The sequence below is a fragment of the Orycteropus afer genome, unplaced genomic scaffold (assembly GCF_000298275.1).
Source record: "Orycteropus afer afer isolate SDZICR_OR568_19922 unplaced genomic scaffold, OryAfe1.0 scaffold00006, whole genome shotgun sequence".
Lineage (NCBI taxonomy): Eukaryota > Metazoa > Chordata > Mammalia > Tubulidentata > Orycteropodidae > Orycteropus > Orycteropus afer.
Genome location: NW_006921593.1, coordinates 16659250 through 16672543, shown reverse-complemented (window position 1 = coordinate 16672543; position 13294 = coordinate 16659250). Strand labels below are relative to the sequence as shown.

The 13294-nt window shown below is 53.8% G+C and overlaps 1 protein-coding gene across 1 annotated transcript in view; it reads right to left on the bottom strand.

Moving 5' to 3' along the window:
* Positions 1-13294, bottom strand: part of PRKAR1B (protein kinase cAMP-dependent type I regulatory subunit beta) — a 149137-nt gene that overhangs the window by 48788 nt on the left and 87055 nt on the right. Inside the window, exons 4-5 of the mRNA XM_007941327.2 lie at positions 5841-5902; positions 5491-5537 (exon numbers count right to left, since the gene is read on the bottom strand). Of these exons, the coding sequence (XP_007939518.1) occupies positions 5491-5537; positions 5841-5902 (109 nt within the window). The remainder of the gene's footprint in view (positions 1-5490; positions 5538-5840; positions 5903-13294) is intronic.

Below are 13294 nucleotides of genomic sequence, written 5' to 3'. Positions count from 1 at the left end.
CTTGGGGACCCTGTGGGCGGTTCCACTCTGTCCTCTAGGGGCGCTGTGGGTCGGAATGGACTCCAGGGCAGTGGGTGTGGTTTGGGCTTTGCTTCCGTGAAGATTGACAGCCTTGGAGATGCTGTGGGCAGTTCCACTCTGTCCTCTAGGGGCGCTGTGGGTCGGAATGGACTCCACGGCAGTGGGTGTGGTTTGGGCTTCACTTCCCTGAAGACTGACAGCCTTGGAGACCCCATGGGGCAGTTCCGCTCTGTCCTCTGAGGCACTGTGAGTTGGAGTCGACTCCATGGCAGCGAGTTGCATTTGGTCTCTTGTCCTCAGATGACATGTTGAAGAGGACAGTCCTGTGGAACTCTACTGTTAGGCTCTGCCGGCTCCGAGAGAAAAGAAGACTCAGGGTGAAAGGTTTCCCAGGCCTGTCCGTCTAGGAGAACTGAGAAATGTGGGCTTCCCTGTGGTGACAATCGTCCCTGCAAAAATGTCTGTGCACTGAATCGAGGACCAATGTGGACACAGAGGAGGGGAGACATTCCCGGCAAGGGTGCAGGGCAGCAGCCCACCATCCAGGATTATCAAGAGCAGCAGCAGGAGAGGCCAGCTGGAAGACACCTGCCTGGATGGGAAGGAGCCTGCTGGGCTGGGTGCTGAAGGATGAGTAGGACTTTGCAAGGCTGAGCAGGGCTGAGGAGAAGGGTGGGAGGTGCAGGGATCCAGCACAAGCCGGTATTTCCTGAGGATGATCACCTCCCCACAGCACAACCCTTCCCCATTGGGAGGGTGGAGGTTCAGGAAGACAAGTGGCTTCACCATGGTGAGATTTTGCTTCCGAGTGTAGCTGTCACAGAAATACCACACACGGGTGGCTTAAAAGAACAGGAGGAGCCCCTGGTGGCACAAATGGTTAACACGCTCAGCTGCTACCCAAAAGGTTGGTGGTTTGAGTCTGCCCAGAGCTGCCTTGGAAGAAAGGCCTGGCAACGTCTGAACATTGGCCACCGATACCCTGTGGGCACAGTTCTCTCTGACACGCGGGGTCACTGTGAGTCAGGGCGGACTCCACAGCAATGGGTTTGGTCTCGTTTTTTGTATGTTTTCAGATCCAAATCAAAGCCAGCAGCACATGAGGCTGGCCTGGCAGTCTGAGCCTGAGGTTGGAAGCCACCAGTCCTGCCTTCAGATCCTCCCTCCCATAGATACCCTCTACGACTCTTGGCATCCTGGGGAGCTGCTGACTCCTGCCTCAGTCTCCTTGTTTGGTGGAGACGGGAAGCCCCAGACACCAGGCTATCCCCATCGGCCTGACCCAGGGCCAGGATGACAGCGCCATGGCCATGAGGAGGAGCCCTCCCTGGTCTGAGCGGACTCCGTGTGGTCCTCACCGGTGACGCGGCTGTGAGTCAGTGACTTCCTGTGCCACCAGCTCTGGTTCCCAGAAACACGGCAGCAGTGGGGAGTTGACACGGGCTAGCTGCCAGGGAAATAAATAAGTGCCCGCCCCAAAATAGCCAGGAGGCGTATACAGAGACACAGGACCGAGGCCAAGCCTGAAATAGCCTGGTCTGGGCAGCCGGAGGGGTGCTGCCCCACAGCTGCCAGCCAAGGGGGGGAAGCCCCCCGCAGGGCAGGTGGGGGGCAGGATCTGGGGTGAAGAAGGGAGCTTGGTGGCCACAGACGATCCGACCTGTGGGCTAGTGTGTAGAGGCCTGTGGGGGGGTGCAGGAGGTCAGTTGAGGACGTGGTGCTGAGGGCCAGTTGTGGGGTGAACTGGGCCCCCATCAATGGCACACTGAAGTTGTAACCTTGGTTCCTGTAAACGAGACCCTGGTGGAAACAGGGTCTTTGCAGACATCAGCTGTTAACAAGAGGTCACACTGGAGTAGGGCAGGGCCTCCTCCCATCCGCAGGATCCACCATCTTCCCTTATAAAATGGGAGAAGAGACAGACAGACAGTCGGTGGGAGGACAGCGGGTGAAGCTGCTCTGGGGCTACAGAAGCTGAGGAAGACGAGGAAGGACCCTTCCTGCCTAGAGCCTTCGGAGGGCGCAAGGCGCCGCCAGCACCTTGATTCTGGACTTCTGGCCTCCTGAACGGTGAGGCAGTAAGCTCTGCCCTTAGAAGCCACCTGCAGGCCTGGGTGATGCCGCTGGTTCCTGCCCTCAGCTGCTGACTTAAAGGCTGGAAGTATGAACCCACCCAGAGGTGCCTCCAAATAAAGGCCTGGCAATCTATTTCCACAGAAAAATCAGCCCCTGACAAGTCCACTCCACAGCAACTGGTTTGGGGCACTTGGTCACAGAAGCCCCAGGACACACCTACAAGGCCTCCCCAGGTACCAGGCTGCAGACCAGCAATGCGTGGGACAGGCTCAGTCTGTCCCTCGGAGTGTCCAGCCTGCTGTGGAAGCCAGCCTTCAACAGAGGGTGGAACCACCATTGTGTAACCACTAACAGCTAAATTCTGCAGCGAGAATCTGAGGGAGCTTTAAGGAAAAAGGGGATGAAATGAGGTGCAATGGCTGAGCCCCGGGTCTGACAAGGTGACTCCCAAACCAAGGAGTGATGTTTAAGCTGAGTCCAGAGGATAAGAAGGAGCTGGCAGGGCGAAGACGCCAAGGAGAGGGGATGTGAGGGATGAAGGTGTTCCAGGCAGCGGCGACAGCATGGGCAAAGGCCCTGGGGCAGCTTAGTACCCAGCGGGTTCTAGAAACAGAGATAATCACGTTCCTAAAATAGGTCAACGGACTTGTCTGACTTGAAGAGAAAGCTGCAGAGTGTCTGAAGCAAGAGGCTGGTGCTTTCAGAGCTGTGTTCTAGTGCAAGTCCAGTTGCCAGGCTGATCAAGTGCCAAGCCCGGGAGCCCAGAGAAGGTCTGAGCCACAGAGTGGGGAAGTTGAGGGCCAGGCCAGGTGGCCAGGGAGGCGGGCAGGGCCAGATACACTTGGGGGACTAGAAGGGTGAGTAGTGGCCCATCGAGTGGAGGGGGTAGGGGTTAGGGACCTCACCCAGGTTCCCAGCAGGCCATGTGGCCTCAGGCAGAGTCCCTGAGGAGGGGATGAGGACAGGTGGCTAAAACCGTGTGATCTAGCTGTTCTTTGCTATCAAACTGACCCTGACTCATGGCGACCCTGCGTGTGTCAGGGTAGGGCTGTGCTCCACCAGGTTTCCAATGGCTCAGTTTTCCACGGAGGTGGATTGCCAGGCCTTCCTTCCAAGGTGCCTCTGGCAGGACTCAGACCTGCAACCTTTTGGTTAACAGCCGAGCGCTGTAACTACTGCACCACCCAGGGGCTGGTGTGATCTAGAAAGTACGATAAATCCTGGGCCCTGTGGTTCCTGAGATGAGGGCAGGTAACCAAACAGATCAAGATATCAGGACGGGGGTGGATGAGGAAGAAGGAAAGAAACTGCTACCCCACGAGGCACGAGGGTAACACCCCAAGGGGTGCTGCGAGGACAGAGCGGGGAGCTGAGCACAGAGAGCCCTGTGGGTTTGGCGATGAAACGAGGGTTTGGCTTCATGAGCGTCTGCTCCTACTGCCCGTTTGAGAAAAGGTTCATATCCTGGCTGGTGAAGAGCCCTGTGCCTTGAGCGCAGGGCTCTGTTCAGCTCTCTCTCTGAGGGATCAGACTGACACAGGAACTTGAAAGGTGAGATGGGACACTTGGGGCAGCAAGCTGATGTTGACGGGGGAGGAACAGCTCAGAGAAGGAGGACGAGGATGGCCACGCAACTCGAAGCCCGCCATCCCTGGCCCTGACTCGGGGTTTCACGTAGAAACTGTGGGACCAGTGTCTGTTCTGCTGTGCAGATTCCTAACAACATAATAAATGAAATATTTTACAAGTTAACATCCAGTGTGGTTGAGTAAGGTAGTGTACACATGCAGAAATTCTCCCAGCTCAGAGCAGCATTGCAGTAAACAGAGAAAAGACTGAAGTGGTCAGAATGTCATTTCAGTGGGATTCACCATCAACGCCCCCAGAAGCAGCAGTCAGGACATTAAAGAACAGAATGGACTGAGTAAATCTGCTGCAAAAGACTCTTTAAAGTGTTAAAAATGTCACTTTGAAGACCAAGGTGCGCCTGACCCAAGCCAGGTGTTTTTACTCGCTTCCTATGCACGTGAAAGCTGGACAATGAATAAGGAAGACCAAAGAAGGAATTGATGCCTTGGAATTGTGGTGTTGGTGAAGAGGGTTGACTACACCATGGACTGCCAGGAGAACGAACAGATCTATCCTGGAACAAGTGCAGCCAGAAGGCTCCTTAGAATTGAGGATGACGAGACTCGGTCTCACGTCCAGTGGACACGTCATCAGGAGGGACCAGTCCCTGGAGAAGGACTTCATGCTTGGTAAAGTAGGGGGTCAGCAAGAAAGAGGACCTCCGTGAAATGGCCTGACACCATGGCTGCAACAGTGGGCTCACGCAGAGCAAGGACCGTGAAGACAGGACAGGACCGGGCAGCGTTTGCTTCTGTTGTACTTGGGGTCACTGTGAGTTGGGGTCAACTGGATGGCATCTAACAACAACATTCAGAAGCTGCTGATGTCAGGGCAATGATAAATAAAACAGAGCAAGGCTTCATGGAAACAATTAGTCCTAGCAACTGGTACACCATCCAATCTGCAGCCTATACAACTATGAGACCAGAAGAACTAAATGGTGCCCGGCTACCACTGTCATCCACTTGGAAGGGGATCTGTGTAGGAGATCCTTGATAGAGAGGGAGAACAATGTGGAACAAAATTAAAAATCATTTGGAGAAAAAAAAAGGTGGAGACCAGGTTTGCTGGTCCAATAGAGCCTGGTGGAACCACTGAGACTATGGCCCTGAGCTGCCCTTCAGGTCTGGAATTGAACCCATACCTGTGGTTTCCAGCCAAACAAAAGACAGGCGTATGAGTTGAACATTAACCTCAAGTAGATACACTCCTTGGAGAGAACAATCATGGGAGAAGGAATGGCTGCTTATGCACAGGGAGACAGCTCAGGGGGCAGGAGTGTATGGAGGGATGGACACTGGGAAGAGGTAACTATGGGGAGGAAGTGGGAGGCAAGCTGTTGTATTGTGGTAAACTGTGGTCAATGACATGAGACAAAGTATATGTGAACTGTTGTATGGAAAGTGAATTTGCTCTGTAAATCTTCACCCAAATCACAATAAAAAAAATAAAAATAAAAAATAAAAAAAACAGAGCAAGGCAAACACATGTGTGCCTGAATCTGAGCGAGGTCTGTCTGGGTGGAGAGAAACGAACATTTCTTGGTATGATCTGCAAGAACAGCGACTTCAGACAGAGCTCTGCTACCTCTGTCGTGTCTTTAAGAGGTGTGTTTGTTGTGGTTCTAGATTACTAGACTGGAAGCTATCACCCAAACAGAAGCTTTTTCTAAAGAGGGGTGGTGGGTGACCTGGAGTTATACAAAGGCCAGTACAACTGGGGTAGGACAGGTGCTGATCTCCAAAGGCAGGGGGAGGTACTCACGTCCACTTCTCCTTGGTCGATGACATAGAAGTTATCCCCTTCATCCCCTGTAACAACAGAAGCAGTAAGTACCCACAATGCAGTGCGTGGGGACCTCCGGGTCAGCTGGGGTCTCTGCCGCTCTCATAACCAGCCTTCCCAACACTGCTCTGTGCCGTCCTTTATAATGACAGGGAGGTGACTGAAACAGACTGGGGTCAACACGTTAAACAGACTGCTGTTAATTCCATTAATGAATTTTCTCAGAGACAGACAATGAAGGCTTTATAGTAGTAAGTTTTTTAAAGTGAATCCCGGGCCCCCTGCCCACCCAGTCGGCTTTGACTTACAGAAGGACAGAGCGGCCATACCTTGTTGTATGACAGTCTCCCCAGCGATGTGAGTGACAGGGAACATGGCATCAAAAATGTCACTGAAAGACAAAACACAGCAGATGTGGGAGGTGTCAGGGACACGGGCAGTTGAAACATTCCTCCTTCTGTAACCCTACATTTAAGAAGTCCAGCAGCACGACCCTGACTCATGCTCTTTTTTAAAGCAATTCCCGTTCATGCCGGAAAACAAGAAAATGCACATAAATTAAAGAGAATAAAAATCCTCCATAATCCCATTGCCCAGGGGGGGAACTGAGGCGAGCCCGCCTGTGCAGACACGGTGTGCTGAATGGGCTTCTCAGCTGTGGGGACACCCCGCAGATGCCTTCTGCATCCCACTGAACAGTAACAGAAGCTGGGCAACGTTTTCCCATTGTTGCCGTATGGCTGCTGTGAAACCAGCTCCGTCTCACAGTGCCCCACATACAACAACGCAAAGCACTGCCCAGTCCTGCGCCACGTCCATGACCACTGGTCTGCTCCATGGCCACTGTCCAGGCCACACTGTCCTTCAAGCACCCTCCCACCTCATCTTCTAGCACCACACTGGACAGACACACTGCGGTGACAGACAGGGTTCTCACTGGCTGATTTTCAGAAGGACATCTTCCTAGTCTGTCTTAATCCAGAAGCTCTGCTAAAACCTGTCCACCATGAGTGGCCCTGCTGGTGTCTGAAATACCAGTGGCATAGCTTCCAACATGACAGCAGCATGCATGCCACCACAGTAGGACAAACTGGCAGATGGGATGGCAGTCAGAAGTCCTACTTACGGTGTACAGAGTTTCTGTCTGGGTGACAAAAAGAAAAAAGAAACCTTTGGAAATGGAGAGTGGTGATGTTTGCACAGCATGATGAGTGTAATTAATGTCACTTAAAATGGGTGAAATTTCAGCTTTTTATTATATGCATTTCACAATAACTCTAAGAAAGAGAAAGATGTTAAATCAATGACCTAATTTACCACCTTAAGGAATTTTTAAAATATCAAATTAAACCCAAAGCAGAAGGAAATAAAAATAAGACCAGAAATTAGTGGGGGTGGAAATGGAAAAAACAGTTCCATTGAAATGCTCAGTAGGACTGATAACCCTCCACCCACAGTGAGAAAGAAAACAGAGCAAAAAGACACTAGGAGGGGGGAAGAGGAGGCATCACCACAGACCCTACAGGTGTCAGAATGAAAACAGGGAAACCCACACACACAAGCCTGCACCCATAAACCACTTTAAGTGCACAATTCCGTGACATCAGATTCACATACTGGGCAACCACCATCACTATCTGTTTCTAAAAGTTTTCATCACCCCAAACAGAAACTCAGTACCCCTTAAACAAGACATCAACTTAGATGAAATAAAATAATTCCTTGAGGGACACAAGCCACCAGCACTCACGTGAGAAAAAACATACAATATGACCAGTCCTATGTCAAAGCTTGAGAAGAACCGTAAGAGACATCACTTCACTTGCCAGGATAGCTATCGTGAAGAAGACAGACAAGAACAGGTGCTGACAAGGATGTGGACAAAGTGCAACCCTCAGCCACTGCTGGTGGGAAGGTAAAACGGTGCAGCCACCGTGGGAAACAGCTTAGCAGTTCCTCGGGCGATTAAATGCAGAATTAGTATATGAAGAAAGTACCAGGAGATCCTGAACATATCTCCATATCAGAAAATATTCTACTAGAACGTGGGGAGTCAGTGAAAACAAGGGAACCCCTCCATGAGACGGGCGGACCCAACAGCTGCACCAGTGAACTCTAGCACCCCAGTGACTGAGAGGATGCCACGGGACCAGCTCCAACACACCAGTGACTGAGGGGCGCCACGGGAGTGAAGGTTTTGTGCTGTTGTGTCTAAGGCTGTATGTATGGCAACTAACAACATAAACAGCAAAACATGCTAATCGCTCTTAATGTCTGTTTCTGCATTTTTCCCCAGGGAAACCTCTTTCAGTCAAAAGCATTTCCTGAGACCCCTGAAGTACAAAGAAGAGCACTCAGGAGAGCTTGGCACCCCTGGAACAAAGATGAAAATTTCAAACACACGGACTCTTGACATGAGGACACCACGGATGCCGGTGCAGCTGACTGACCAAGGGGCAGTGCCAGTCACTGGACCAAACCAAACCACACCCATTGCTGTGGAGTCGATTCCGACCCACAGCGCCCCTGGAGGACAGAGTGGAACTGCCCCACAGGGTCTCCCAGGCTGTCAATCTTCACAGAAGCAAAGCCCAAACCACACCCACTGTATTGGAGTCGATTCCAACGCACAGCGCCCGGGAGGACAGAGTGAAACTGCCCCACAGGGTCTCCAAGGCTACAAATCTTCTGGAAGCCGACTGCCTCATTTTTCCCCCATAGAGCAGCTGGTGGGTTCAAACTGCCAACCTTTCGGTTAACGGCTGAGTGCCTTAACTATTACACCACCGGAGCTCCCAAAGAGAAACACAAGTCATTTCACCTTCTGCGTTTGTCTGTGAGACGGACACAGTCACGGATGCAGACGGGGAGTGGAGAGGAGCACACGTGGCCTGAGCTGGCAGAAGGCAAGGGACAAAGGGAAAGCAGTCGCGGGACCGTGGAAGTGCATCTCCCCCGGGAACCTGTATCTGCCAGGACAGCAAACAGAACCTGGTGCCAACGGTGTTGGTGTCACGCTTCTAAAAGGCAGCAGCTACCTCTGGACGCTTGGCCCATGAGCGCTTGGCTGAGAGGCGCTGCAAAGCCAACATGGGGTTCGAGCAAATGCCAGAGATACCAGCACCCCCGAGGCAGGAACTGCCCCCTGTGAGTTCTACACTTAGCCTACTTCCTGCAGGCTGTGTGTCAGGTAGACTCCTGGGCACATGTGGACACGCTGAGGTTAAGGGACACCTCAGAGGAACTTGAGGGTGTGAGGACCGGAGGGCAAAGTGCCCGGTAACCAGAAGCAAAGATCCAACAGCCTGCATCCTCCCGCTTCCAGGATCCGGAAAGTAAAACAAGGAGATCTTAAAATAGCAGCTGTTTTCTCTCTATTTCAGCAATGTTTCTTTTCTGTCCTGGTTCCCAACTTCACTGACAACTTGGTTTCCTGTTTCCGGCGTTCTCTCTCAGACGCTGGAGGGCCGTGGTGGCAGAGTCCCCCACCCTGCTGTCCTCACCTGGGCAGCGAGGGGCCTGGGCCAGCTGCCCTCGGACACCTGGTCTTGTGGGCTCCAGGATGTGTCTCTTGGCAAAGTGTCCCAGGTCAGACATCTGCAGGCACAGTCCAGTCACTGTTTGTTAAGCTGGATTTCTTCAAAACCACAAAATAAGGGCTCTTGAAATGAACAGATCTTTAAGAAAGGAATGACTTCACCATTCCTCCTTCATTACAAAAAAAAAGAATTAAACTTGCAACGGTAAAATATTTCCCAAAATATCCCAAACCAAAGGAGCAGACTGCCATGTACCCTCCACTGTCCCGATTTGACAGGTGCTAACATTTCCCCATATTTGCTTCCAAGAGCTCCTCTCGTGGAGAGCAGTCAGCACCCCAGACAGGGCTCAGCCCTGCCCGGTCCCAGGGGGCGCGTGGGAAGCGTCTCTGGGTGCACTCCCTGTGTAGGAGTCCGTGGAAGGCACACGTTATTCTTTCGTGCTTTTAGCATAAATAAGTGACCGATACATCCTCTCACAGAAGCAAGGGTCTGGTTGACACTCGGCTAAAGGCTGGCAGTTGGAAGTCACGCAGTGGCACCACAGAAAGGCCTGGAGGTCTGCTTCTGAAAACCCTACAGAGCAGTTCCACCCCGTAACGCACGGGGTCAGCAGGAGCTGGGCCAAACAGGAGTCTGGAAAAGTGCTGCCAACGGGTTATTTACACGCGCAAGTCCTTCTGCGATTTCATCCCGCCTCAATGTCTGTTTCCAGAAGTGCATCGACAGGATACAGACAGATCTGGGGTGCTCCTTTCGCTGCTGCCTGGTGTCCTCCACAATTCTGTGGTCACAAACAGAGCCTCAGTGAGCACCCCAGAGCTTCCCTAGAGAAGGGAGGAGGGCAAACATGATTGCATCCCCCGCCAGAATCTGGGGGTCATGTTTCACTCCCCCCACACGATCTGGGTCATGTTCCGTGTGTGTGCTGCTTCTGGTCACCGGAGCTATGGTGAGCAGGTGGCGGAAACCTCTTCCAGGAAGACTCAAGTCCCCAAACTCAGTGGCTTAGCCTTAGCATCAAGCCAAGCACCCCCCAGTCACCCAGACTGGGCCCTGACGCTCTGGCGAGAAGCACCTCCTCTGGACACCTCTAACGACCCTTAGCAGGCTGTCACCCTGTCACTTTGTGTGTCACACTGTGTGTGGTGCCCTGTGTTACTGTGATGCCGGAAGCCACCAGCATTCCAAATGCCAGCAGGGTCACCCACGGTGAACAGGTTTCAGCAGAGCTTCCAGCCTGTCAGACCAGGAGGAAAGTGCTGGCAACTCACTGCAAAACTGAGCCATGAAAACAGAACTGTGTCCACCTGGCCTGCTGTGGACACGTCGTCAGGAGGGGTCAGTCACTGGAGGAAGACGTCGTGTTTGCTGCTGCAGAGAGCCAGCGAGGGTGGGGGAGACCCTCGGTGAGACGGACGAGCACAGTGGCTGTGACAACAGACTCGAACATGTGGGCAACCGTGTGATGACTCGGGACCAGGCAGCATTTTGTTCGGTGCACTAAAGTCACTGTGAGTCGGTGTGGACTCCATGGCCAATAACAAGAGCAGACCTCAACCCTAGCCTCACTGCCACTCTCCAGGTGCCGGCAAAGATGTACCAGGGAGATGGTGAAGCAAAGACATCCCTGCTCACTATGGACAGCAGAAGCCCTGGGGTCCCGGCCTCAGTTACACCCAGGGACCCCTGCCCTCATTGCACCCAGCACCCCTGGCCTCAGTTACACCCCAGAACCTGTTATACCTGGAGATCCCAGCCTTGCTCAGAGACATTACCCCCAATTACACCCAGGGACCCCAGCCTCAGTTACGCACAGCGACCCCCACCCCAGGAATGCCCAGAGACCCTGGCTTCACCCAGAGACTCCTGCCCCAGTTATACCCAAAGACCCCGGCCTCAGTTATACACAGGAACCCCCACCCCTGTTATGCCTGGAGACCCTGGCTTCACCCAGAGACTCCTGCCCCAGTTATACCCAAAGACCCCGGCCTCAATTATACACAGGAACCCCCACCCCTGTTATGCCTGGAGACCCTGGTTTCACCCAGAGACTCCTGCCCCAGTGTTAAAGTTGTGTGTCAACTTGGCTGGGCCTGGTTGAGTGGCTGGGCAGCTGGTGGTAGTTATTCCCCATGATGAGATTGGCAATCAACTCCATGGTGGGACCTACCACAAGCAGGTGAATAGCTCCTTAGGGATGTGGTCTGCTTCCCGTATATAAGAAGCAGCTTTGGGAATGGTCTCTAGCTTATGGCACGCTTGAACCCTGCATGTAGCCGTGTTGTTGTTCAGCAGCCTGCCATGCTCTGCTGATCTTGGGACTTTCAATGGTCGTGAATCAATGGCCTGCCATGTGGTTTGGTAACATCAGGACTGTGCCTTTTTTACTTGTCAACCTTGGGCTTGTCAGCCTTGGCAGCTGGCAGTTATGTGAGTGAAGAAAAGCCTCAGTGGGCCAGGAGTTAAAGCCTTAAAGCCTCCAAACTGTAAGAGAATAAACTACTGTTTGTTAAAGCCAACCTATTTGTGGTGTATTCCTGTCAGAGTGGCACTAGGTAACCAAAACATCCGATTACACACCAGGACCCCAGCCTCCCAGCCTCAGTTATACACAGGGACCCCCACCCCACTTATGCCCAGCAACCCTGGCCATGGTTACACCTGGGCACCCGGCTGCGGTTATCTCGAGGCCTGGCAGCCCATCTTCCTACTGGAGACACTTAAACACCCAGATGCCTCCAGCTTCTACCACACAAGGAGAAACGCCAAGAAGGCTACATACAGTGGGCCAGGGGTGCACAGCAGGCCAGGGGCACACAGCGGGCCAGGGGTGCAGAGCGGGTCATGGCGGCAAGACCACACTCCAGCCAGCTCTGCCCACTCACCCACATAGCACTCTCCCCTCACCTTTGACACAGATCCAACGCCTTCCTGTCCCCGGGTGTCTAATGGCATTTCAAGGCATTGCTACCCCAGCCCCACCCCACCTCTGTCCTGTAAAAGGAAAACAACTTTCTACCCCAACCCTGAAATCACCTCTGGGAGGCTTGACTGCCACCACTGGCATGGGTAACTGAGGCATTTGGCGGTCCTAGTCGAGGGGTGCTTGACTTAGCACTCACAGGAGACACACAGAGCTCTCCAGAGCTCAGGTCCGGGAGACACAAAGAAGCATGAAGACCAAGGACCTCACACGTCTCATCTCCCTCCGTCCTCACCTGTCCCATGAGGTCAGGCCTGTGGTCACCCCACTGCTCAGAAACTGGAGACAGGACACGGCCGTGCCCAAGGCCAGGCAGCTGGGAGGGGCGGCCTATCAGCTGTCAGCCCCACACTTGCCTCCCCCTCACTCCTGGGTGCCAGGAGCTCGAGGGAGCCAGCAGAGGAGGCAGGGCCTCCCTGGGCTGGGACAGGCGCGGGGTCAGGGCCCAGCTGAGCGAAGCCTAGCAGGTGAAGAGGGGGAGTCCCCAGAGGGAACGGAAGGGTCTCAGGGAACGACCTCACAAGGGGTCTGGACGCCGAACGTGGGGACACCGCTCCTCCAGCCCACACCTAATTCAGATGCTTTCCATCATCGTGGGGCAGAAACTTCCAGGGCCCAAGAGCCAGGCCAGTCCTGGGGCTCCCAGGGCCTTTGCCACTGGGGGCTGTTGAGTGGATCTGGACCCATGCGACCCCACGGGACAGGGCAGAACCGCCCCATGGGCCCAGTCCATCTTCTCGGTAGGAGGATCGCCCGGCCTTTCCTCCACAGAGCGTGTGGTTGGCAGCCGAGCGCTTAACCACTGTGCCACCACGGCTCCTTCCCTGGCCCTTTGGTCTTTAACAAACAAAGCATCCAGGCAGGAGCAGTGAGATGGGACAGGCCCCCTGTGCTTCCTCCTGGGGACATGGTCACTGTCAAAGCCTACCGTCCACGCTCCCATGGAAGAAATGCCAACTCCAGCTGGAGGTTCTGACAAGGAGGCACGTTTCTCCCATCCCTGTTCACAGGCCCCCCAAATTCTTCCCACTGACCCCCTGGGTCAAGCAGCCCTTCTTCAGACCCTCTCCTGTCCTGGTTGTGGACCATGTCAAGCCCAAAAGCTGCTTGTTCTCTGAGCAGAGTAGAAGCTGCCTGTCTGCTTCACTCACTCTCTGCCCCTCTGCCCCCATCTCTCTCTCTGTTCACCCCCTGCCCCGTCTCTCTGTCCATCCCCTGCCCCGTCTGTCTGTCCACCCCCTGCCCGTCTCTCTGTCCA